Here is a 26988-nt window from a genome sequence, read left to right as displayed (position 1 = left end):
TGTGAAGTGCTCAATGTAATTGTGATTTCCATAGCAGAAAATCTGAGCACAGCTCCCACAGCGTGGGGGAGGGCAATCTTCCCTTCTTGCTTCCCTGCTACAGTGGCAGAGTGCAGACCAGTCTGTCTTTGCTGCAGGTATGTAAATATCACAAACACAGCAGGGAGAGGGGGTGATGGGGTTTCTGTTGATTGGCTAAGTCCACTCAACTTGTCTGGCTACCAGTTTGCAGACTCATCACCATCTATTGGGTGTTGAGGGGGTCAAATTCATCTTTATTGTCACATAAGGATGTCTATGTAACATAACTGTATAATCTTATTACTGTGCACCTTGCCCTCCTTCCTTCGCCCATCCCTACTATTTTATTACCATGCAGTGAGTCTAGCTTTAATTGTAAAGAACCTAGAATATATTGCGGCTCTGTATAAATAGTGTAAATCCATTGGCACAAAGAGGTTACATGGTTAGGAATGCACAAACTCAGAGTCAGATAATCAGGTCCAGCTGTTTGGATGGAGAGCTGCCTTGGTAGTTGTGAAACATTGCAACTCACTGATTCTCAGGCCACTGAGAACCAGTATAGTCCTGAAGAACAATTTCAAGCAGTAACTTAGAGCAGCTCTAAATTTTGCTGACTATATCACCCGCCCTCCAACCCCAACGGCCATTATGGCTGTCACAGATTGCTGACGCACCTCAGCTTTATGGCTCCACCCCCTTTTCCTTGATCACCCTCACTGCAAAATAGAGAATGACACAGGGCCAGTTGTGCTGACTTATCACCACTGGAGGATTCCCCTACGTGAGAAACTTCAGCTGACTTCAGCTGCGTTACTGGATTTGTAAGGATTTGTGCCTGCAAACAGTTGCACATTTGGAATTAAGGTTTTGTTGAAACAGTTGGGCCTATATGACTAGGCAATTCATTTCAGATAAGCACCAATAAATGTGGGTGCTTATCTGAACTATCCAAAGCTCTAGGTTTGCAAAATTGGCAGGACAGCTTCAAAGAACAGCCTTTCTCAGAGGTTTTTGCTTTGTTTTTTACACTTTCAGATTTGGATGTGAGAGTAAGAAATGTATTTTCCCTATACACAGGCATTGTACAGTTAGGAGCTTCATGGGCTTAATAATTTTAATTGTTTTATTTTTCCCTTCCTCTGAAGCATTCTGATGGCAGCCTATTAAATAATCCAGTGATCTGATTCCTTACATTTTATGTGCCTAGTAGACATATAAACCAGCTGCTTTCTCTTCAAAGGATATTCTGCACTGATGACAACAGAAGTGCCTGGCTTCTGCTACCAGATTTAAATTTAGTACATTGAGATGGAACAGATTTTTACTGTATATTTAGTATGCAAACCCTGTTAGCCGGCTCCCTTTTGGTCCCTAACCATTACATTAACTGTTTACCCAAAAGATCTTAATTTGAGGACTAAGATAGCCTTCTCTAAGCATATACATCCTATGCAGATAGGAGTTAATCATCTCAATTTATCTTTCTTCTCTCTCCCCCCCTTCCCCGACTTTTTTATAGAACCTAAAGATGAAGCTGAGCTATCCGATGATGGTAAGAAGTTCATAATTACATCAGAGCAAATGAATCTCTACATCTTTAATACATGTAGTATGATTTTTTTAATAACAGTTCTTAATCCTCACTTATAGAAGAGAAAGAAACAGAGGTCGACTATCGGACAGTTACTATAAATACAGAACAAAAAGTTGCGGAGTTCTACAATATTGAAGAAAGATTGGGATCGTAAGTAGACCATTAGGTTTCTTGTTTCAGCCCTTGGAATGCTGTGTTCCTAAGGCTATAAAGAGCTAGGAGGATGCATTCTTAAACGTGTATGATATGGGACATTACCTTCTTAGCCTTCAAGCTGAGCTGCTTATGTGCAGTAAAAAAATAGATTCTAAAGGGGTCTGGTCTTATCACCATAAAAGCTCTTCATTCCCATTAATTGACACTTTAAAATAGGCATCACATGTGCTTCTGGTAAGGAGAATGAAGCACATAAATGCTAGATGATTCATTTTATATTCTCTGCTCTGAAATCTATTGGAAGGCAGAAACCCACTGTGCACATACAGCTCCATTATATCCATTAGTGCTAATGAGATTAAACCCTACTCCCTGGTGGTAGGGTAGATTCTCTGTTGACAATGGTCATAATCCCCAAAGCAAAAGCATTAATAGTATTGCTCATTAAAGGTCAATGATTAAGTTGGCTGTATGTGTCAGTACGCAGGCTTGTGGGTGTCCAAATTGTATGACAGGGCACACTTTGAGGGACTTGTTTTGCTGTTGGCAATCAAGGTCGTAAGATTATACCTCAGTATATTCTTCTCTGTAACAAAACTAGCTGTTTCTTTTTGTGTTTTCCACTTGTAAGGGTTATGGTTAAGTTGGAATTGTAAGTAAGCTCACATTAGCAATTGTAGCCTGAAGTAATAATGCTAGAGCCCGTAGAACAGAGGTTTTCAAACTATGAGACATGCCCCACTGGGGGGGCATGGAGGAACATTCATAGGGGATGAGCTAGGCGATGCAGGACCTGGGCCAACTCCCACTTTGGACAGGGAGAGAGCACAACCTCCGGCCTGCTGCCCTAGAAGTCCATTCTTTCTATACATGTATGTGTAACTGTAATGGATGCTAATGGGAGTAATGTGCATCAGAGGGTGAAGACTCTCTCTAATTAGGGAGCATTGGACTGCCATAGGATTTTAGATACGTGAGTGTGTATAGGTGTTTAGCTTGTAGTATCAGTGTGTACAGGCACAGGTGCTTATTTTTTTTATTGTGACTGGTGATACACACCAGTCTAGCTAAGGTCAGAATTGAGCCTTCTGGGCAGATCCTCAGCTCTTTCAGATCAGCATAGCTCCCTTGACTTTAACAGAGCCACAGCCATATACACTATGTGAAGATCTCGCCTTTTGAATGTAATATTCGTCAAGATGATTTTGCAAATTAGTATGCCCAGTTCAGGCTTGAACAGCACTTGGACTAATGGTGTGATCATGTGTTTTCAGTGCAAGATTTGAGTTAACCACTCTGAAAAAGTTTTTAGTTAAGTTTTGTTTTTAGTCTTATTAGGCCATAAAATATTAAAACCATTTCATGGAAATAGTTATATATTTTCAGGGGGAAATTTGGACAAGTCTTTAAACTTGTTGAGAAGAAAACTGGAAAAGTTTGGGCAGGAAAATTTTTCAAAGCATATTCAGCTAAGGATAAAGAAAATATAAGGCAGGAAATCGGCATCATGAACTGTCTACATCATCCAAAACTTGTCCAGTGTGTAGATGCCTTTGAAGAAAAAGCTAACATCGTCATGGTCTTGGAAATGTGAGTATAACCCTTAAGAGCACATTTTAGTTTATTGGTGCCCAGCATGTGAAGATTTCCTGATACCTGACAGATAATTAAAAATAACTTTTTGTATAAAATATTATCTAGTGATGAGTGACTCTTAAAAAAGGCCAGATTTTTTGTTCTGGTCACATAATTTATCCAAATTTTGTCTAAGTGTTTATCGAAGATGTTTAAGCATCTTTGGCCAAATTATTCCTAATGTATCTCCATTGATTTCAACACAATCTGGCTAAAAATTTTGTGAGCACAGGCATGAGATTTCTGTTGCATTCTGTATCTAGTTCAGTTGGTAATATTGAAGGAAGGGTACTTTTCTGGTATTTCTTCTCTTTGCTTCCAGATGGAATGTGGAAACATAGAGGAATGTGAAAATCAAAAATAACAATTGAAGAGAAAAATTTAAGCAAGTATTTCAGAATCTTCAGGTCCAGATTGGTTCTAGAAATGAGAAAAGGATTGGGGATGAGATTGTTACTATTTATTTGGTTTGGCAATCTCTAAACATGCATTAGATAAAATACTACCAATTCTTTATTTAAATACTGGTCAGTCATTTTTCATGGATGATGGAATGGCTGTCCAGAATGAATGAATGAATCAATAAATTACAGACAAGAAAGATGTGATTCAGAATGCAAACACCAAATCCAAACTCTAACAGAATAGTTGAACTTTTATGAAAAATTCTACTCAGCACATTTATAGTCATGTCTGTTAGAGGAGCAAAAAAATGAACTACAGTATTCAACCATTGTTAGAAGGAAAATTTATTTTTTGTCGAAGGTGAGGTCCTCTGTCTGCACCCTTAAGAGAGCCTTGTGGGTCCCCTTGGCAGAGAAGATACAAAACTTGGTTATTTAACTTGTCGCAACCATCACAGTAGTACCTATAGAAAAATCTAGACAGATGATAAACAGAGACACAATTCTAAAGTGAGTTTAATGAATGCAGACAAGATCGTATAGTTCTCCCTGGCTGTCTAGCACCCAGACTGGCTCAAAACAACCTGAGCTGCCTCTAATATCACCACGCAGGGTCTTCCTAACTCATGGCCCAGACTTAGCAATTAAAGAAGGGACTGATGATGCCTGTTTAGTTTTCCTTACTTCCACCACATGACTCTCAAGTCCCTGCATCAAAGCTACCATCCTTCACGCCACCGACAGCTAATCAGGACCACATTCAAAGACCATCTATGCTGATTCCTGGTTGTTGAACAAAGCAATGGTGCCCCATCTTCCCACCCTCACCAGGCCTATATACACTGTTCACTTTGTGCTCCCAGCCCACACCACACCATCAAAGTGGTAGACAAGCAACATAAGAATCACAGTACAGAGCAACATGATGGTGTTATAACTATGTGATAGCTATTTAATCTATCTTGCCATCAGCCACCATAGTTAGTATGTAGATCAAAGTACATATTCTTTCACTTTTGCAGAAGACAGGGTTCAGAAGGTGTCCCTGTGCTGGAACTTCTTTCAAGACTGGAATCTGTATAATACAATACAGCTTGGAATGGAATGTTCAGACTCCACAAGCAATGGGAGCATGCATGACCAAAATGACAGTTGCATAATTTATCGGTGCACCTGTTTAATGTGAACACCATATTTGTAGCAGCAGCAGCAGGAAAGAAAATCAACTCTTGATCTCTGTTGATGTTTTTCCCAAAAGGATAGGTCAATTGCTGTGGTCTAGCACAGCTGCTTCTCAGTGTGGTGCGTAAAAAGGGAAAGGAAGGAAATTTTATTGCTGGCTTGATCTTTCTAGCAAAATACAGATTGCTTTAAGCAAAGAGACTGTACCTCTACTTGTCTTAGTTAATATGTTCAGACTGTGTGAAAGCTATTGTTTGCACAAGCATATTTCAGAGATTGAATCCTTGTTATGCAACATTGTTGCTTAAATATAAGATGGTGCATTTATTTTTGGATTTAAAACTTGAGCAAGTTAGTGATGGTTGGAGGAGAAAAAGTTCGACTTAGTTTGGAATTGGGAACTGGCAGGCCTCATGGAAAACAGAGGCAAATGTATAAATGTTCTGGATAGCCTGTGTCTCTACACACCATTAATTTTCTCCTCCACCAAACCACCCACTATTTTAAGAGATAAGATGCATTTAAATACCACAGAGTTTAGTTATTGTAGTCTGTGTTTAGGCATGATTTTAGGTTTTAAGCTAGTTTCTTTAGCACTTCAGAGTTTTAGAAGATCTCAACAGCCAAGCAGTTCCCATTGTTCTCATTGGGGTATAAAAATGTAGCCAGATTTTCAAAAGGGCTCATCTCCCATTGGTCCACTCCAATGAAGTGGCCAGATTTTCAATAGTGCTCAGCATTTAGCAGCTCCCATTGTTCTCCATAGGAGGTGCTGCATATTGAGCACTTTTGGAACCTTAATTGCAATGGCTTGACGGGAGATGACCTATAAGCACACAAAGGTCCATTGCTAGACCCAGAGTCTCATTCCAGGCAATTTTCCTCAGCCTATCCTGGGCTACTGCTCCCAGGGGATTTTCCACTTTGCTTCTCTATCACTCCTTCATCAGAGCATCCTGCAGGATTCTTCCTTGCCCGTTTTGCTGAGTACCACCTCCCAGCACTTTCTCCCTGGAGACCCTTTTTCCCCAGCAGGTTCCTACTGCTGCCTCTCCCAGGGGACTCCCTGCTACCCCTGATTCCCCTTGCTTACTGAAAACCGGGCTCTTCATAGCCCCAGGTGCTGCCATGACCTCTTAATTGGGCAAACTGGGAACACCTGTTCTACCACAGAGGCGCTGGACCTGTTTCATTTCAAGGGATCACCCTGTGACATGAGCTCTTCTAAGAAAAAAAACTGATCATGTGTAGGGCCAAATTCTGTTTTTGTAATGTATGTATGCCATTCCCATTGATATTGTACATCCAAGAAGATAATTTGTTTCTATATGAATATGATTGAAGACTGAAAGCTATTTACATTGAATTTAGAAATAATAGTAACAATCTGACCCACTTGCCATACAGCCAGAATCCAGCCACTTGAAACCAACCAGACTGGAAGAACTTACCGTGTGTGTGTGTGTGTGTCTTGTGTTTGAAGAGATTTTATATATTAGGTCTTGAGTCGATCCCCCAAAATTTCAGTGCAGGATTGTTCCCTATAATAAAATATCTAGTGCTTTGTACCCTCTTGTTTTACATGTCTCCAAAGATTTCCATTAGAAGCTTTGTCTATTATCTTATCCTCACTACCAGGAGGATTTGTTTTTCCTGATATTCAGCCTAAATTTTTCCTTTTAATTTCATCCCAAAGTGTTTGGTTATTTCCCTTTGTACCATGCTGAATAATTCCTATCTCTCCTTGGTGTATACCCTATGCAAATAATTTGGGTGGTTTAAACCTCCAAAGTTACCATTGCTTTCCTTAGCCAAGATGTAGCTATTAGGTTCTTTTGATTAGTTCTCATAAATCAATTCCTCCAGCTCCTTAAATCATTTTGGTTGCTCTTCTCTGAAAACCCTCCAATTGGTCAACAGTTTGTTACCTGGCTTGGAGATCCAGTGACAAGCAAATCTCAGGCAATTTGATTTCCAATATAGAAGTAATCCTGTCTCTGTAGACATTCCAGTGCCCTATGAATTGCTTTGAAAGTTGAGGAGTAAGTGCCTTCAGATTCTTTCACTTGCTCCATAAAGCAAATTTATGTTTGCATAGACTGTAATAAACCTGAGATTATTAAAGTGCAAATGAATCCCCATTCATTTGGTATGAATGAATTTGTCACAAATCAGCAAGCCTATGCATTTGGCTTGGGTATATGTCAAAATGTAGTGAACATAAGATTTCACACAAGGAAAGTACAAAATAGGTTCTTTAAATGACCATAGTATCTCTATGGGCACAATCTTAAAATAACAGGTGGCTAAAGACTGCAATTGCTGTGAGATGCATCCAGAAGAATATTCTTCTTGAAAGCCTGAACCAAAGCCTTTTGAAATCAATGGAAAGACTCCCACTGACTTGATCAGCCCTTAGATGATTATAATATTGTTCTAACTGCATCAAGAAAAAACATATTCCCTCTGCCAGTGCATGGTACCATGGTGCATGGTTACACTTGATCAATCCACCACCTCAAAGAACCTTTAAAAACACAGCCAGAAAAAGAAACAACTCTGCTTTTCTAATATAATATAAACTGCAGGAAATAAATGAAACACCAAGAATCTAGGAAATGCAAGCACAGTTTATCTTAATGACGTTATCAGAATAACCAGAGGCATGAGGGGCGAGAACAGCATGTACGTACATCGACATGTAACATGGCTAAAAGGATATACTAGAGATAATGGCATAGACTCTGCAAAGGCAGAGCCAAGAAGAATGGCATTTATAGTACAAAAAAAGAATTGTTCAGATTAGTCATTAGGTCTGTTTTAAGCAGTCACTGAAGTATATTTCACTTGAAGGTTTTTGTCCTTTCTTTTTAATTTATAAGGTCCTTTGCTGGGAATCCTCTTTTAACTCAAATAACATGGTTGTCTCTGACAAGAAGCTGCCTGCGTTCTCCTCTGCATTTCTTGTAAAGTACAAGGATTATATTTATTTTGGAACTGTAAAGTGCTCAAAGCACATACTTTCTGAGAACAGATGCTTTCATAAACATCTCTGCACTGGTTGCTAACATATTGAACTCATAAACTATTAGAACCAAGAAACTTCAATTTCAGATATATTTATCTGAAACTCTAGCCATTGTTTTAGCCTTACATAGTAATCTATGTAATTATTTGAGTTTGTCAAGCATATGCTGTCCTTATTGTTTCCATGTTTAATTCTCCAATACTTTTTAGTAGAAAATTGCAGTAGCTACTCTAATTATATATTTTCTGAAACCTTATAGTTAAAGCAACAAAAGGAGTACAGAACTCCAGATGTTTCTATTTCCATTTAATACATGAGGGACATAGAATTTCTTACCATATATCTGACAATTTATAAACATTGAAAGGCTGCTTTTCAATTATGTTTTCCTTCTGTAACTGAAATGTGCAATTACATTTGGCAGTGAGCGTAAATGTTGTCAAATATTAAGCCATATAAAGAGTGTGCCATATTTCATTTAGAAGAGATTTATAAGTGCAGGGGTGCTTTTTCACCATTCCCTCCCTTATTCATGTGTCACCCACAGCATAAATACAAAGTATGTCCCATCTTTGGACATTAGTTGAAGAACAAGTTGAGTAATTTACTAAGTATCAAAAACAACTAATATTTTGTTTTATTACACACACAGACACACACCCTTCCTCAGAATCCAGCCAGAAGCTTCTTCTCCCTTTCCCTGGACCGTCCCATCTTGTTGTAATATCCAGTTTCCTCTCCACCACATGTTTGGTTTTCTTTCAATTTTGAATTATTTATCTAGGCTTCTTTGATATTATGAGGAAAAACAATGCACATTCCAAATCTGATCCTGCTTCCATTCAAGTCAGTGGATCAGGCTCCATATACATGGGTTCAGAGTCTGGGGTTGTTGCCCCCAAGGGGATCACATGCAGATGTCAGAGTGTCACAACCACCTCGTCCTTCTGTTATTGCTAAGTGCAAGGGGGGGCAGGGGGTGTCCAAGCTAGATCCTGTCTACATGGGCTGGGACTGGTAATGAAAATGGGGTCTCAGTATGGAAAAGGTTGAGATCCAGTGATCTATATCATGGCACAATGATAGCTAAAAAGTGGTGTCTATGAAAATTTTCATTACCACACAAAAGCTGTGCCTTGAAATACCTTCAAAACCCTTTAGGAACTGCTAGCAATGTGAACTATCTCTGTTTGTATAAAGGAAGTGTCCAGTTTACCAATAAAGAAATATATTTTTAAATAATCCAATAATCTCCCTCACCCACCCCTTTTTTTGTTTTTTTGTTTCAGTGTTTCTGGAGGAGAACTCTTTGAACGAATCATCGATGAGGACTTTGAACTGACAGAGAGAGAGTGTATTAAATACATGAGGCAGATATCGGAAGGAGTTCAGTACATCCATAAGCAGGGCATTGTCCATTTGGACTTGAAGCCAGAAAACATTATGTGTGTCAACAAGACTGGGGCAAGAATCAAACTCATTGACTTTGGACTTGCAAGAAGATTAGGTAATAAATCTATTAACTTTGTTATGTTCAAATGACAAATTGTGTGCAGTAGGAACAGTTTTATCGTATTTATTTTTATGCTCTTTTACACATAAAGAACAAATGGATACTTTCAATTTTAATCTTCTTATTTTAGAGTAACATATTAAAAACAAGAAAGAACAAAAGTAAGACATCTATAAGAGAGCACATAGTTATGTCTGTTCTCTGAGACAGTCTGCACTGGCCTGAATACAAAATGGCAGTCCGTCTCTATAGATGGTAGTGCCGTTGTAGATCAAAAGGTGAAATACACAAAAGGCAGAACAGTTGTAGAGAGAAATCACCACATTTACCCAAAATAATTTTGAAACCCTTGTTCCTTATACTTGAAATAAAACATAAAATCAAGGTCCTGATCATTTGTATTCATTTAAAAAAAAGTGTCATGAGATCTTTAAGAATAGGACTTGTTCTGGGAAATTTCTAGCTTGGGTAATTACATTTTACTTACATTTCAACTTCACTTTGTGTTGGTTAAAGCATTCTTCACTTCATGTCCTAAACTCTGTGTATTGTTGTACATGCTAAACAGTTGAAGTATGGTTGCCAACTTCCTGATTGCAGAAAACCAAACGTTCTTACACCACCCCCGCCCTGCCCCTGCCCCACCCTTTCTCCAAGGCCCTGATCCCACTCACTCCATCCCCCCTCCCTCCCTCGCTTGCTCTCTCCCACCCTCACTCATTTTCACCAGGCTGTGGCAGGGGCTTGGGGTGTGGGAGGGGTGAGGATTCCAGCTGAGGGTGCAGGCTCTGGGGTAGGGCTGGGGATGAGAGGATTGGGGTGCAGGAAGGGGCTCGGGGCAGGGCATTGGGGTTCGGGGGAGGAGGAAAGGGCTCCAGCTGGGGGTGGGGCCTCTGGGATAGGGCTGGGGATGAGGGATTTGGGGTGCAAGAGGGGGCCCCAGGCTGGGGAATGGAGCTGAGGGGTTTGGAATGTGGGAGGGGGCTTTGGGCTGGGGTAGAGGGTTGGGGTGTGGAAGGGGGCTCAGGGCTGGGGGTTGGGGTGTATGTGGGGGTTTGGGGTGTAGGCTCCAGCCAGGCAGTGCTTACCTCAGACGGCTCCCAGAAGCAGATGGCATCTCTGGCTCCTAGGCAGAGGAAAGAGGGGGCTCTGTGTACTGCCCGCACCTGCAGGCACAACCCCTGCAGCTCCTGTTGGCCATGGCTCCCAGCCAATGGGAACTGTAGAGCCAGCGCACATGGAGGGGGCAGCACGTGGAACATCCATGATTGCCCCTATGCCTAAGGGCCGCACGGACATACCAGCCACTTCTGGGCGCTGCGTGGAGCCTGGGCAGGCAGGGAGCCTGCCTTAGCCCCACTGCGCTGCTGACCAGACGTTTAATGGCCCGGTCAGTGGTGCTGACCTGAGCCGCCAGGGTCCCTTTTCGACCAGGTGTTCCAATTGAAAACCGAACACCTGGCAACCCTATGTTGAAGAGGCACTTCTATCACAATCCCCTTTTTTGAACTATTCATAACTTCCTCAAAATTCTTTTTGGACTGAAAGTTCCCATGTATGGTGTCATTCCAAAGTGGAATCATTTGGATGGCTACTTGCCTTCATGCTCTTCAGTGGCCTCATTGCTAGTTCCATTAACGAGCCTCATATATGCTGGGAAGCCATACAGCAAATAGCTCTGCTAACTGAACACCAAGTATTCTTTTTATACAGTGAGTTTCTATTTTTATCTTATACTTTGCATCAGAAGAAAAAACATTCCATGTATTAAACTAGATACGGGCAGATAGTGAACTTGCTTCTCAGGTTTGGGGAGCAGTTATCCATGTAACTAATCCAGTTGACTTCCTTGGAGGCAATTTATGGGAATTACTGCTCACCAGTGTAAGTAATGGGTTCACAATGGGGCCCATAGTTGTGTGCTCCCCCTTTTAAATAAAATTACACGATTCCTTTACAAAAAAACAAAACAAGTGATTAGTGTGCAAGTAATGTTTGGAATTATTGTATTCTGCCTTTAATAGTATATCTCTGTATCCATCCTTCCCTTTCCTTTCTGTCTTAAGTCACAGAGTAGTGCAAACATAATAAGAATTCTTAACAAAAAGAATGTATTAATCTAATTAGGAATGAACAAGTCTGCCTTCGAGGTTTAAGGTGCAGCTATGCTCTGAAAAGAGACTATGTGAAAGTGTTTGAATAAAAAGGTACTAATCTGCTTACTTTACTCACTGAAATAAAAATTGACTGGCAGTTACTCTCCTGTTAGCACTATAGAGTAAACAAAGTTCTGGGATGGTGAGCTGGGTTTTGTTCTGGTTCAAGAATCATCAGCAGAAATGTTATTAAGTTCCAATAGTGAAGTCTTTGTTGGTGATGTGAGAGAGACTCCAACCTGACTGTCAGATTCCAACTAGCAGCTAGGAAACCCATTTACTTGTGAAGTCAGCAGATTTGATCATTGAGAAACAATAAACATGGAACTCCAGAATGGCATTTTTACAGTAACTTTTCAAAGTAGCACCTCACTTTCAGATCACAATTAGTTTAACCCGAGATTACCAAAAGAGAGACTGGATTCGCTCTTCTCAATGTGGTGTTCATGTAAATAGTTTTTGGATTTTTGGAAAGCATATTACATTCACTGTGTATTTTTCACAGTGTGATGCAAAAATGTGAATTGCTGCAATCATGTCACATATACCACATTTGCAATTATGCTACATTTTTCTCAATCATAGAAGGATGGTAGCCATGGACACCAGAATTTATCTTGATTTCATAAAAGGTAGATTAATGTGTGCATTGCTCTTGCTTGCAAAATGGCATTATGAGCATTTGCCTTTTTTCTCATCTGTGAACCAAACTCACCTCTGGTGTTAATCCATGGCTGAACTGTGAGCAATTCTGTCCAAATTATCCAAGTTCAAGATGTGGCATATGTAGCAGTTCCCACAAAGAGAGACTACCATACTAAACAGACAACATGAAGGAAAATAGTGCTTTACTGATCAGTACGACTTTCCCAACATTCAGCTCAGACTTCTTCCAGTAAAAGGAAAACAATTTTTATTAGCAACAGCTCTAAGACATTCAAGGTTGTTTTGTTACATGGTTTTGTTTAGTTCCTTCTTCTTTGCAATTGCCTACTTCGACAGATTGTGAGCATTCTAATGCACCTATTTATGATTATGTTGGAACACCCACTGACTTTAATCGAAGGGGGGTTAGGATCCTTGTTAGAACTGCAATCTATTATTCTAATCCGGCAGACTTTACTCAATCAAAAGCCCTCATAAAGAGAATGGAAATGGAGACTGCATCAATTTGCAATATAATATTATAACTTTATTTTTAATTGTTTTTAACCAGTAAAAATGTAGTGCATCTTAACTTTCAGTACTTTGAGCTAACTTAAATTAGTTAAAACAGTAATCCTTCCACAGTCATTTTATGCAGATAATTAGTTCTCTTATTCTATTGTCAGGAAATACCAAAGACGTAGTGGGATATTTTCCTAACCTTTTTTGGTGTTCTTAGAAGCTCATATACAAAATTTGTTTAAGATAAACTTTGTGGGTTCATAGGGTGTGTGTGTGTGTGCGCTAAGACATTGTTTTTTGAAAATCAATTAGTTATGCACAATGCAGAAAAAAAGACCAGTTTCCAACTAACTCTTCAGCATTAGATCTCACTTAAATGGTAGCCAAAGCCAGGGTTCTTCCTATGTACCAAGCTTGTAAAAAAAATTGGCCCTTTGTGCAAAATGCATATGGTTTTTCAGTCGCTAGAAACTGACATCTTTGGCACTGGATAGCCCTGGAGGTCTCTGTTGACTGCAAGGTTTCCTGAATTAACTTGCTATCACCCTTTATGAGAAGAGGAAGAAAGGATTTTGTAGTGTGTAAAATGACAAGATCAGGGGAATGTGAGTGAATTCACTATGATAGTGCCCAGTGCATACTTGGAGAAAAGGATGGTTAGTGATTAGCACAAAATTGATTCTGTCACAGGCTTACTGTGTGATCCTTGGGTAAATGACTTAACTTCTCTGTGCTTTGGGTTCCTGATCTATAAAATGCAGATACTAATACTTAAAGGGTGTTGAACGGTTGCATGATTAGAGTTTGTAAAGTGCTTTGAGATCTTTGGATGGAAGGAACTGTAGAAGGTCAAATTAATTGTAATTTCTTAACCATATGAACTGATGATCATGCAGGAATGATAGTAAAATGTGGTTAATTGTATCTACTAGCTGGTTCTGGCGAATAAATATATTCTGTATTAGCGCTTTGTTCTGATGGTCAAGTAAATCCAGTTGTAGTAAATGATTAACCTGCTGATAATTTTTTAAGTTTTTGTTTTAATTGTTATAAGGGTGCAATGCTTTGTAACCATGATTATTTTAACATTAATGGACTGGAGTCTATTACATCTTTTTCCCCTCCAATCCCTTGTCTGTCTTTCTATTGAGATTGTAATCTCTTGAGGCAGGGACAGTCTCTCCTTCTGTATTTGTACAGTACCTAGCATTATGGGGTCCCAACCTAGGAGTTACTGTCATACAATTAATAAATAATAATAACTATAGTAGGACAGCAGACCTCATTTGCACCAAGCACTGATTGCCCAGGTTATCTTGGAGTCTTGGCAAGAGCTGGTTTCCCAAACTAAATCCATTTGCTCCAGTATAGCCAGTAAACATAATTTCTTGGTCCTTTGAGCCCACTTGCACTTGATCATTTCCTTTTTCAATTCCTGGACATCCTTGTTCCCTGCCCACTTCCTTCTTGTTGGTTGCTTCCCCACTTGCACTCTTGCTTCTTTCCTCTTCTTCCTTCTCCAGCTGTTTGGAATGGATATGGGCTAAAATGGGCACATTTGGATTTCCTGATAATTCCATACTAAATGGCTTGCATGGTGTTTCACACCCTTCTCTAGAAATGTTATCTGAAACTGGACATATGTGTAGTACAAATAGTGGCGCAGTTGTTGCTTTTGCTGGCAATATGGCACATGTTTGCTTCTATTCTGTATAGGTTTTATTCCATGCTCATCGCTGCAGTATCTGAGCACCTTCCAGTAGGGCATTAAGCGACCTAACATCTGTCATGTGTAGTGCTTTTTTCCCCCTCTCTTTCTCATTCTCTACCTGGGCATCTTTCAAATTTAAACAAGCACCAGTGGCAAGGCACTGATTTTCTCTACTGTTTTCACTTAATGAAATATTTTTGGATGCCAACAATTTTTTTTGTTCTACATTTATTACTGTTTTACTTTGCTTTGCAGTGCAAGTTGCCAAGGCTTTGATAAGGGCAATGAAAAGTCCTCCAGTTCTAATCTAGCATCTGTATTCTTTGCTGGAAATGCTCTTCTGGAACTATCTAAGCAGAGATGGGCCCAGCTACCCACAAACTTTTTGGGAAAGTCAGATCTGAATCCAAATATCACAAGCTGGGCCCATCTCATATCTTCCCAGTGTGTGCTGGTAACCCTGTGTATGTCTTATTTAGAATGCAAATTCTTCAGGGGAGGAACTCTTTATTGTGTGTCTTATGCAGTGCTGAGTGCATTTGTGATGCTTAGCACAGAAGAATTATTATTTGTTATTCATTCATGAGCACAGGAAGACATGAGCTGGCCAAGCTTGTAGCAGTTCAGTCAATAATTTACCTTTTTGGTGAGGAAGTTTAATAACTAACCCATAAATGTGAGTGCAAACTGTTAATTGTACTTTCAAAAAATATACAACCATTAATGTTTCCCTCTTTTTTTCTTCACAGAAAGTGCAGGTTCTCTGAAAGTTCTCTTTGGGACACCTGAGTTTGTGGCTCCAGAAGTTATAAACTATGAACCTATTGGATATGCCACAGATATGTGGAGTATAGGAGTTATCTGCTACATCTTGTGAGTACTCTTGCTAGTCTTGGGCCAAATCCTGGGAGCGTCTGAGCATGCTCAACTCCCAGGGACTGCAGAGATGTATTGTTCAGGATTTGACCTCTTATATTTTGTAATCATGAACTACAGGATGATCAATGAACACTAACATGGCCCCAGTCAGACATGTGTTTTCTGAAGAACCCCAGTGATATATTTCAGGATTAGAGCCTTCATGAGTTTAGCCATCTACAATTTCACTTTTCATTGTGGGGTTTCAGAAAAATACAGCTTGTTGAAAGAATGTTAACATAAGTCAGCAGCAGTCCATGCTCACTTAAAAAGACATTGTCAAAATTTCTTTCTTATGGTCCTTAAATATTTATCCTTCCCTGCTGCTTAAAAGGATTACCTTTGTGTCTTGAAATCTAAATCTGTTTCCTTGCATGTACCTTTACTTGTTATTGAAGGGTTGCTTGTGAATCCCTGGGTTGCCGCAATTGACGTTACTTATTTTAGAAATCAGAGCAATGAAACATTTATGGTAGAAAAAGAATATGGTTGAATTATATGTATTTAGCAAATGTACACAAATAAAAATAACCAGTTACATTTTGAGTTTCTCCAATCCTGACTATATTCTTTGAAAATCTTTACGATGAACTAACAAATCCCAGTGATGCTGTTCTAGTTTTTAAAAGATTTTTAATGCACTATTTTACATCTACCACTGGATAAACTAATTAATTTTTATAAACAGTTTGTATTAACCTAATGCAAATGTGAGATTGGTTACAGTTGCTGCTTAGATGGTCTTTTTATGTAGATTAGATGTAGATGGATTATATACACTCACGATCTTCCAGCGGATATTTCTAGAAGAATACATAGGTGAACAGGGTTTTCATTCTTGCATGTGAAGAGCAATAAAAATGATCTGACTCCAGATCATTTGACATGTTCAAATGTGATATATAACATATCAATATAATAATTCAGTTGGGAACAGCTTCTTTCTCATCACAATATCGCACTCTAATTTAAGTCCATTTATTTATGATTCTGTAACAGGATTGCTCTGAATTCTTGAAACTTTCCACTTTAGTAGCAGGGAGAGGGTTTAGTGGGTTCTTCCTGATCTGCCCACTCACTGAGACAGGTGACCCATTATCCCATCTAGTTACAAGGGAGGTAGGAGTGGTTGTCTAGTGGGAATGGATCTAGGGTGGTGGCTGAGCAGTCCTAAACCAGGAACCAGAGGGGCAGCCATGTCTGCGGAAGAAGGTTTGAGCAGAACTTTATCTTATTGTTAATTTTTTGTTAACGCCAAAGTGCAGGAAGTGTATGATTCTGCACATTGTGTAGACTTTGCTTTAGAGTACTATGTGAAAGGCACATGCTCACAGGGTCCTTTAATTTTTTTTCTCAAATCTTATCTGCCTTTTAAGAAAATGATATTATTAGACTTTAAAATAAAAAAGAAGAATGCCTTGATCAGATATTCGAGGGCAAGGTGTGTGAGGCAATGTCTTTTATTGGACCAGAGAGAAAAGCTTTCCAGCTTACACAGAGCTCTTCTTCAGGTCTGGGAAACTAACTCAGAGTATCACTGCTAAACACATGGTGAAGCATAGGTAGTTAACACATTTCAAAGTGTCATTCACAGTGAACAGTTTCAGAGTAGCAGCTGTGTTAGTCTGTATTAGCAAAAAAGAAAAGGAGTACTTGTGGCACCTTAGAGACTAACAAATTTATTTGAGCATAAGCTTTCGTGAGCTACAGCTCACTTCATCGGATGCATTCGGTGGAAAATACAGTGGGGAGATTTATATACACACACACAGAGAACGTGAAACAATGGGTTTTTATCATACACACTGTAAGGAGAGTGATCACTTAAGATGAGCTATTACCAGCAGGAAGGGGGGGAAGGAGGAAAACCTTTTATGGTGATAATCAAGGTGGGCCGTTTCCAGCAGATAACAAGAACGTCTGAGGAACAGTGGGGGGTGGGGTGGGGCGAGAGAAATAACATGGGGAAATAGTTTTACTTTGTGTATTGACCCAAAGAGGAGAGGAGAGGTTTTACTTGGGGGCTGAAGGTGATGGCTAGTGGCGTTCTGTTATTTTCTTTGTTGGACCTGTCCTGTAGTAGGTGACTTCTGGGTACTTTTCTGGCTCTGTCAATCTGTTTCTTCACTTCAGCAGGTGGGTATTGTAGTTGTAAGAATGCATGATAGAGATCTTGTAGGTGTTTGTCTCTGTCTGAGGGGTTGGAGCAAATGCGGTTATATCGTAGAGCTTGGCTGTAGACAATGGATCGTGTGGTATGATCTGGATGAAAGCTAGAGGCATGTAGGTAGGAATAGCGGTCAGTAGGTTTCCGTTATAGGGTGGTGTTTATGTGACCATCGCTTATTAGCACCGTAGTGTCCAGGAAGTGGATCTCTTGTGTGGCCTGGTCCAGGCTGAGGTTGATGGTGGGATGGAAATTGTTGAAATCATGGTGGAATTCCTCAAGGGCTTCTTTTCCATGGGTCCAGATGATGAAGATGTCATCAATGTAGCGCAAGTAGAGTAGGGATTAGGGGACGAGAGCTGAGGAAGCGTTGTTCTAAGTCAGCCATAAAATTGTTGGCATACTGTGGGGCCATGCGGGTACCCATCGCAGTGCCGCTGATTTGAAGGTATACATTGTCCCCAAATGTGAAATAGTTATGGGTGAGGACAAAGTCACAAAGTTCAGCCACCAGGTTAGCTGTGACATTATTGGGGATACTGTTCCTGACAGCTTGTAGTCCATCTTTGTGTGGAATGTTGGTGTAGGGGGCTTTTACATCCATAGTGGCTAGGATGGTGTTTTTAGGAAGATCACTGATGGATTGTAGTTTTCTCAGGAAGTCAGTGGTGTCTCGAAGATAGCTGGGAGTGCTGGTAGCGTAGGGCCTGAGGAGGGAGTCTACATAGCCAGACAATCCTGCTGTCAGGGTGCCAGTGCCTGAGATGATGGGGCATCCAGGATTTCCAGGTTTATGGATCTTGGGTAGCAGATAGAATACCCCAGGTCGGGGTTACAGGGGTGTGTCTGTGCGGATTTGTTCTTGTGCTTTTTCAGGGAGTTTCTTGAGCAAATGGTGTAGTTTCTTTTGGTAACCCTCAGTGGGATCAGAAGGTAATGGCTTATAGAAAGTCGTGTTGGAGAGCTGCCTAGTAGCCTCTTCTTCATATTCCGACCTATTCATGATAACGACAGCACCTCCTTTGTCAGCTTCACCCATAACTATTTCACATTTGGACCCAGGGAAAAGAAGCCCTTGAGGAATTCCACCATGATTTCAACAATTTCCATCTCACCATCAACCTCAGCCTGGACCAGTCCACACAAGAGATCCACTTCCTGGACCCAATGGTGCTAATAAGCGATGGTCACATAAACACCACCCTATATTGGAAACCTACTGACCGCTATTCCTACCTACATGCCTCTAGCTTTCATCCAGATCATACCACTCGATCCATTGTCTACAGCCAAGTTCTACGATATAACCGCATTTGCTCCAACCCCTCAGACAGAGACAAACACCTACAAGATCTCTATCATGCATTCTTACAACTACAATACCCACCTGCTGAAGTGAAGAAACAGATTGACAGAGCCAGAAGAGTACCCAGAAGTCACCTACTACAGGACAGGCCCAACAAAGAAAACAACAGAACGCCACTAGCCATCACCTTCAGCCCCCAACTAAAACCTCTCCAACGCATCATCAAGGATCTATAACCTATCCTGAAGGACGACCCATCACTCTCACAGATCTTGGGAGACAGGCCAGTCCTTGCTTACAGACAGCCCCCCAACCTGAAGCAAATACTCACCAGCAACCACACACCACACAACAGAACCACTAACCCAGGAACCTATCCTTGCAACAAAGCCTATTGCCAACTGTGTCCACATATCTATTCAGGGGACACCATCATAGGGCCTAATCACATCAGCCACACTATCAGAGTCTCGTTCACCTGCGCATCCAACAATGTGATATATGCCATCATGTGCCAGCAATGCCCCTCTGCCATGTACATTGGTCAAACTGGACAGTCTCTACGTAAAAGAATAAAATGGACACAAATCAGACGTCAAGAATTATAACATTCAAAAACCAGTCGGAGAACACTTCAGTCTCTCTGATCACTCGATTACAGACCTGAGTGGCTATCCTTCAACAAAAAAACTTCAAAACCAGACTCCAACGAGAGACTGCTGAATGGGAATTAATTTGCAAACTGGATTCAATTAACTTAGGCTTGAATAGAGACTGGGAGTGGATGGGTCATTACACAAAGTAAAACTATTTCCCCATGTTATTTCTCCTCCCCACCCCACCCCCCATGTTCCTCAGACGTTCTTGTTAACTGCTGGAAACGGCCCACCTTGATTATCACCATAAAAGGTTTTCCTCCTTTCCCCCCCACCCCTGCTGGTAATAGCTCATCTTAAGTGATCACTCTCCTTACAGTGTGTATGATAAAACCCATTGTTTCATGTTCTCTCTGTGTGTGTGTATATAAATCTCCCCACTGTATTTTCCACCGAATGCATCTGATGAAGTGAGCGGTAGCTCACGAATAAATTTGTTAGTCTCTAAGGTGCCACAAGTACTCCTTTTCTTTATTCATAGTGAAGTAGCCCATTAACACCTCTCCAGTCAAAAGAAGGAAAGGAAATGGGCAGGGGGCATACGCACAGCAGTTGGTGGGTGGGGGGTGGGTTGTTAATGAGTTACAAATTGTTGTAATAAACTTATTAAACTCTCTCTGGAACATGCCCACTTCAGCATCAACTTTTTGGACATCATGATCAGATTCAAAAATGGAACCCTACAGGCAACTATATATTTGAAATCCATTGCTCACTACCTTCATATATCCAGTAACCACCCCAAACACACCAAGAAATCTGTTATAGACCGCTACACGCTCAGATACCACAAAATATGTTCCGAGGAAAAGTCTAGGATATACACATGAAAACACTCAATATCGCCTTCACCAAACAAGGATACTCCAGAGAAGCAGATCGCATCATGGAATGGGCCACCCAGATACCCCAAGAGAACTTGTTTCAATACAGAAATAAAACCCCCTCCACCCTCACCTCCCTAGTTGTCACCTACCACACCACACTGGAACCCATACAGGGTATCATCAAACAACTACAATTCACACTCGATGGGGACGTCCATCTTGAAAGAAATCTTTCCTGAACTCTCTCTTCTGGCCTTCAAACAACCCCCAACCTCTCCAAGTTCATCAGCAGAAGCAAGTTCCCCACAGACCAGACACACCAACTCAAAGCAGCACCAGAGCCTGCCAGAACAACAGATACAAAACCTGCAGACATGTCTCCACTTGTGTAATAATCCAACCCTGCCCACAACCCACCTTTCAAGAGCCATGGGTCCTATACATGCCTATCTCAACATATGGTGTACCTCATCCAGTGCACTAAATGCCCCAATAACAACTATGTGGGTGAAACCAGATAATCACTACACTCTCAAATGAACTCACAGAGGAAGATGATAAAAGACAAAAACACGACATCATCTGTGGATGAACACTTTTCACAAAGTGATCACTCTGTATCTGACCTATCAGTCCTCATCCTCAAAGGAAAGCTGCACAGCCCTTTCAAAAGAGAAGCCTGGGAGCTTAAATTCATAACTTTGCTAGACACTAAAAATCATGGACTGAAAAGAGAGACTGGATTTATGATTTATTACAACAATCTGTACCCACTAACGACCCCACCTCAGCTGCTTCTCCACACCCACCCCACCTGTCCCTTCCTTTCCTCTCTGTGACTGGAGGGATGTTTTCAGGCCACTTCACCTTGAATGGTCCCTGGAAATATGTATTAACTATTTAGGCTAAACTATCTGTTCCACCTTGTATTGAAAAAGCACACCCAAGTGACATAAGTTTCACCAGCATAAGTGGTTGTGTGCATAGTGGTATGTTGGCAAAGGAGCTTCTCCCTCCGACATAGCTACTGCTGCTTGTGGAGGTGGTTTTATGATGACAGGTGAGCTCTCTCCCATCGGCATAGAATGGCTACACAAGCGGTCTTGCAGCGGCACAGTTGCATCGGTACAATTGTGCCCCTGGAAGCTTGCTAGTGTAGACGTGCCAGAAGTCAGTTTCCCAGACTTGAAGAAGAGCTCTGTGTAAGCTCGAAAGCTTGTCTCTCTCAGCAGCAGAAGTTGGTCCAGTAAAAGATATTACTTCACCCTTCTTGTCTCCCTAATATCTTGGGACCAACATGGCTACAATAACACTGCATATGTTAGTCAGATATGACATACGTTCCTTCATAACTGTTTGTTCTTCATTTTAGGGTGTGGTGGGGGGTTTTTTGGTTTTGGTTTCTCCACACTCTTCATATAGGTTCCCATGCAAACCATTCTCATGTTTGCTACATCCCAGAGACATGTTTTTAGAATTTTGCCTCTCTTTGGAAGTTCAGTTGTGTAGATTAATCTATTGTTTCATGGGTTTTTGTTCTCCATACAGAATAAAGCTCTGTTTGCTTCAGATGATCTGGCAACTTGATTAATTTCCTGAAATATTTCATAGGATTTATCACACGCGTCTGCCCTAAACTCCTTAAAACTTTAGGGAAAAAATTGTCTTGATGCTCCACTGACACAGTGAAGATCTTTGCCTCACTAATACATAACTAGAGTCACAAGCAGTTTGATGCAGCAGCCAGTGACAGATGTATTTTCACCATGTTGGAAGTATAAAATCAGAAAAGTTAGAGTGGGAAAGGACCCACTGGGTCCTCATCTGGAATTCCTGTGCCCATTCCAGTGTGCCAGACTCCCACCTTCTCTTCACTTCCTTCAAGACCAATTCGTCTTCAAGGCCCATTAATGCTAAACATGTCAGCAATGTACTGTCATACCCCATTACAAAACACCCCCAACCAAAAGAAAGACAAGGGGCACAGTTTCCCACTGTGGTTTTGCTATTGTGCCCAATGTTATCTGTTTGGATTATAAACTCCTTAAGGAAGAGACTGTGTCTTCCTTGATGTCTTGTATAGAGCTGGGTGCAGTTGGAACTCAGCCAAGAGTATGTAATAATAATCAGTTAATCTCTCTCTCTGCCAGTGCAGGACTTTTCTCTGCAGTAGAATTAATTGGTGATATACAGCCTCAAGGTTGCAATGTAGAGCCTCACTACCTCAAAAGCCTTTGGCACAATCCCTCTTGTAGTTTCTGAGTGTGTCAGCTGAAGTGCAGAAGCTGCACTGTTATTGGGAATGGTGCACCCAGCTTCCCCACAGCATACTTAATTCCAGGAGCACGTGCAGAGATGTGGGCAATAATACCACAGTTCTGCTTCCTCCCCATGCCTTTTGGGCCAATCTGTGGCCTTGACGATATGGATGAAGCAGTTCTTGTGCTCTCCAGAACACAAGGACTCTGACCAGCCCAGCTTTTTTTCATGTTGCACACAAAGAGGGAGAACTCCTTATTTCTTCCCTCCAATCCAGCACCAACACCAAGGATGCTCTGTCACAGTCTGATTTCCAGTGTGATATCGACTTCACTTTTAAATGTCTTGAGCAAAGGGGTTTCTACCATTTACTTGGCTGCTGGGGTGCTGAAGCCACTGCCTTTCATGTTGACCAATACTATCTCATTGCTTCCTTGTATTCTTCTGCCTATCTGTTTCTTGTCTTACGTTTAGATTGTAAACTCTTTGGGGGCAGAGACTGTCTCTTTCTTCTATATTTGTACAGCGCCTAGCACAAGGAGGGCCTCTTCCATGACTGAAGCTCTTAGGTAGTATTACAATAGAAATAAATTAATACAATTATTCTATTGTCTGATAGATCTTGCTGTTGGGAAGTTTTTCTGGACATTCATCACCTATATTTTCCCTTAATTTCCTACCATTCTTGTTGCATATTCTGTATTAATACCCCCTAACACAATTTCTCTCCTTCCTTGGTGAGAACAGCTGCCATGTAACACTGATTATGGTTGGCACTTATATAGCACAGGCCTCCAGTTAGTTTTTATTTTTCCATGCTATTCATGTTCAGTCCTTCTTAATCATCCCAAATAAATCATTCACTACATTCACTGCATAATTGTTTTTTGTTCTTTACATTTCCTCCATTGTATCTATATCTTATTGTTTGTCTTCCTGTTTGATCTCAGGTTTCAGAGTAGCAGCCATGTTAGTCTGTATCTGCAAAAAGAAAAGGAGTACTTGTGGCACCTTAGAGACCAACAAATTTATATGAGCATAAGCTTTTGTGAGCTACAGCTCACTTCATTGGATGCATGCAGTGGAAAATACAGTGGGGAGATTTTATATACACAGAAAACATGAAACAATGGGTGTTACCATACATACTATAACAAGAGTGATCAGGTAAGGTGAGCTATTACCAGCAGGAGAGCGAGGGGAGGGAGGGAACCTTTTGTAGTGATAATCAAGGTGGGCCATTTCCAGCAGTTGACAAGAATGTGTGAGGAACAGTAGTGTGTGGTGGGGAATAAACATGGGGAAATAGTTTTACTTTGTGTAATGACCCATCCGCTCCCAGTCTTTATTCAAGCCTAAATTAATTGTATCCAGTTTGCAAATTAATTCCAATTCAGCAGTCTCTTGTTGGAGTCTGTTTTTAAAGTTTTTTTGTTGAAGAAATGCGACTTTTAGGCTGTAATTGAGTGACCAAAGAGATTGAAGTGTTCTCTGACTGGTTTTTCACATCAATCTCTTTGGTCACTCGATTGCAGACCTAAAAGTGGCAATTCTTCAACAAAAAAACTTCAAAAACAGACTCCAATGAGAGACTGCTGAATTGGAATTAATTTGCAAACTGGATACAATTAACTTAGGCTTGAATAAAGACTAGAAGTGGATGGGTCATTACACAAAGTAAAACGATTTTCCCGTGTTTATTCCCCCCCTCCTCCCACTGTTCCTCACACGTTATTACTCAGGAATCACAGAATATCAGGGTTGGAAGGGACCTCAGGAGGTCATCTAGTCCAACCCCCTGCTCAAAGCAGGACCAATCCCCAATTTTTGCCCCAGATCCCTAAATGGCCCCTTCAGGGATTGAACTCACAACCCTGGGTTTAGCAGGCCAATGCTCAAACCACCGTGATATCCCTCTGCTGGAAATGGCCCACCTTGATTATCACTACAAAATGTTCTCCCCCACCCCCCACCCCGCTCTCCTACTGGTAATAGTTCACGTTACCTGATCACTCTTGTTACAGTGTGTATGGTAACACCCATTGTTTCATGTTCTCTGTGTATATCAATCTCCCCACTGTATTTTCCACCAAATGCATCCGATGAAGTGAACTGTAGCTCATGAAAGCTTATGCTCAAATAAATTTGTTAGTCTCTAAGGTGCCACAAGTACTCCTTTTCTTTTTGTTTGATCTCACTTACTGTCCTGTTCTACTTCACTATCTTGTCCCATCATCTTTAGTTGATGTATTGACTTTGAAATAACATGCAACAAATACTATGGGTTGTGTGAATCGTCTCCATTTATGTCTATTTTCAGGGTTTCTCTTTACTTTATTTATAATAACTTTTGTCTAATTGGAGCATAACCCTGATGAATTCTTTCCAGCTGTCTATATGCCATTTAGTTTTGCAGGCACTACAGAATTTTTGTTTATTTTTATTATTCTTGGCTCTTTTCTGATGAACCCTTTTGGACAGTTATATTGTTAACATTCAGTAACATAAAACTCTCTTTAAATTCTATTTTTATTTCAATACAAAAATTCAGGTTAAGTCAGTTGTGTATACACATTATTACAAGATGGAATACCGCTTGTCTTTCTGGTGCCCAGAAATCTGGATAAATCAGGCATGGCTTTACTGTTGCTGATTCACTTCTCCACTTACTTCCAGTAATTCAACTCGCTTTATTAGTCCCATTTGTGCTATATCCTTTAAAAGTACCTGATCTCTCTGAAATCATAACTTTCCACTGTGGTATAGATTGGTTTGGATTTCCAGTACTTCATATGGAATTTCACCATTAAGCCTTTTTTCAGGATCGTCCTGCAGTTGACAGAATACTGTACATGTGCTCACCTGACCTTCATAATCTCATGAGACTAGGCTCTCAGATTCCATCCTTTATCAATTCATGATTGATCATTGCTTCCATTGCCTTCTTGTAGGGCACTTGGGTTGGTAGAAAGATCTTGCTCCATTGTTCTCTTTTTGAACTGGTATGGAATGATTCAGGGACTGGTAACTGGATACATTTAGGTCACTGGTTTAAATCTGGCCCAGGTCAACAGTAAAGACTTAAGCATAGCTAATTCTGAAGCTGAAAGCACTGCATGTTCTTTAGATGGAACCAGTAAAGGATCCTCAAGTGTTGCGATTCTGTTTTTCAAAATGAAGGAGAATTAGTTGGGTTTTCTCACTTGCCTGACACTTGTGCCTTTAACCTGTTCTGAAGAAACCAACCCCAGGTCTCCATGGTCTATTCCATTCTTATTGTCTCTCTTGAGATTTCCAACACTGGACACAGTTAGTGCCAACTGTGATGGAGGTGGTTTTGTAATGTAAGGGTATGTTCACTAGGAAATGGACTGAAAGCATCAACTGATTTCATATTGTAGCTACAAGAGCTAAATTACCATCTGATCTCCTGTGATGTTATGATTAAGGCTATGTTTTAGCCACATGTATTTTTAGTAAAAGTCACGGATAGGTCACGGGCAGTAAAGAAAAATTCCTGGCCCGTGACTTATCCATGACTTTTATGATATATCCCTGACTAAAACTTGTGGGGGCTGCCCGGGGGTGCCATGGGTGCTAGGGGAGGATGGTGGCATGTGGCCCGGGACCCCTTCATGGGTGCTGGGGAGATTGGCGGCAGTGCATAGCCCGGGTCTCCTGCAGGTGCTGGGGGGAGTTGGCGGGGCTGGCAGGCTCCCTACCTGGCTCCACGCCTTCCCCCGCCCTTGCAGCAGTAGAGTTTGGTGTCAGGGGGCAGGGGGTTGAAGCACAGGACAGGGTGAGGTGGGCTTTGGGCAGCGCTTACCTGGGGGGTTCCCTGGAAGTGGCGACATCCCCCTTGTTCAGCTCCTAGGCAGAGGCATGGCCAGGCAGCTCTGCAAGCTGTCTCCACCCAGAGCGCTGGCTTCGCAGCTCCTATTGGCTGGGAACTGCAGTGCTGCCTGCAGGCGGAGGCAGCGCACAGAGTTGTCTGACCATGCCTCTGCCTAGGAGTTGAGCGAGGGGGATGTCACCACTTCCGGGGAGCCCCCCAGGTAAGTGCCGCCCAGAGCCTGCCTCACCCCATCCTGTGCTCCAACGCCCTGTCCCCTCCCACACCCAAACTCTGCTGCTGTTGCCGGGGGTGGGGAGGGTGCGGTGGCCCAAGACTGCCCCAGCAGTAGCCGGTGTGACTGGCGCAGGGGCTGCCTGAGCTGCCCCTGCACCAGGCGCACCAGCCACTGCAGAAATCACAGAGGTCATGGAAAGTCATGGAATCCATGAC

The 26988-nt window shown here is 41.3% G+C and overlaps 1 protein-coding gene across 7 annotated transcripts in view; it reads left to right on the top strand.

Moving 5' to 3' along the window:
• The window catches only part of MYLK (myosin light chain kinase), a 334343-nt gene that overhangs the window by 292916 nt on the left and 14439 nt on the right, over positions 1 to 26988 (top strand). For all 7 annotated transcript variants that reach the window (XM_038421966.2, XM_043504946.1, XM_038421969.2 and 4 more), the window contains 5 exons: positions 1544 to 1576; positions 1675 to 1768; positions 3161 to 3364; positions 9313 to 9530; positions 15320 to 15443. In XM_038421966.2, coding sequence (XP_038277894.1) covers positions 1544 to 1576; positions 1675 to 1768; positions 3161 to 3364; positions 9313 to 9530; positions 15320 to 15443 — 673 coding nt within the window. The remainder of the gene's footprint in view (positions 1 to 1543; positions 1577 to 1674; positions 1769 to 3160; positions 3365 to 9312; positions 9531 to 15319; positions 15444 to 26988) is intronic.

This window comes from Dermochelys coriacea, chromosome 11 (assembly GCF_009764565.3).
Source record: "Dermochelys coriacea isolate rDerCor1 chromosome 11, rDerCor1.pri.v4, whole genome shotgun sequence".
Classification (NCBI taxonomy): domain Eukaryota; kingdom Metazoa; phylum Chordata; order Testudines; family Dermochelyidae; genus Dermochelys; species Dermochelys coriacea.
The sequence above is the reverse complement of the archived record's forward strand: the minus strand, read 5'-3'. Positions and strand labels throughout refer to the sequence as shown.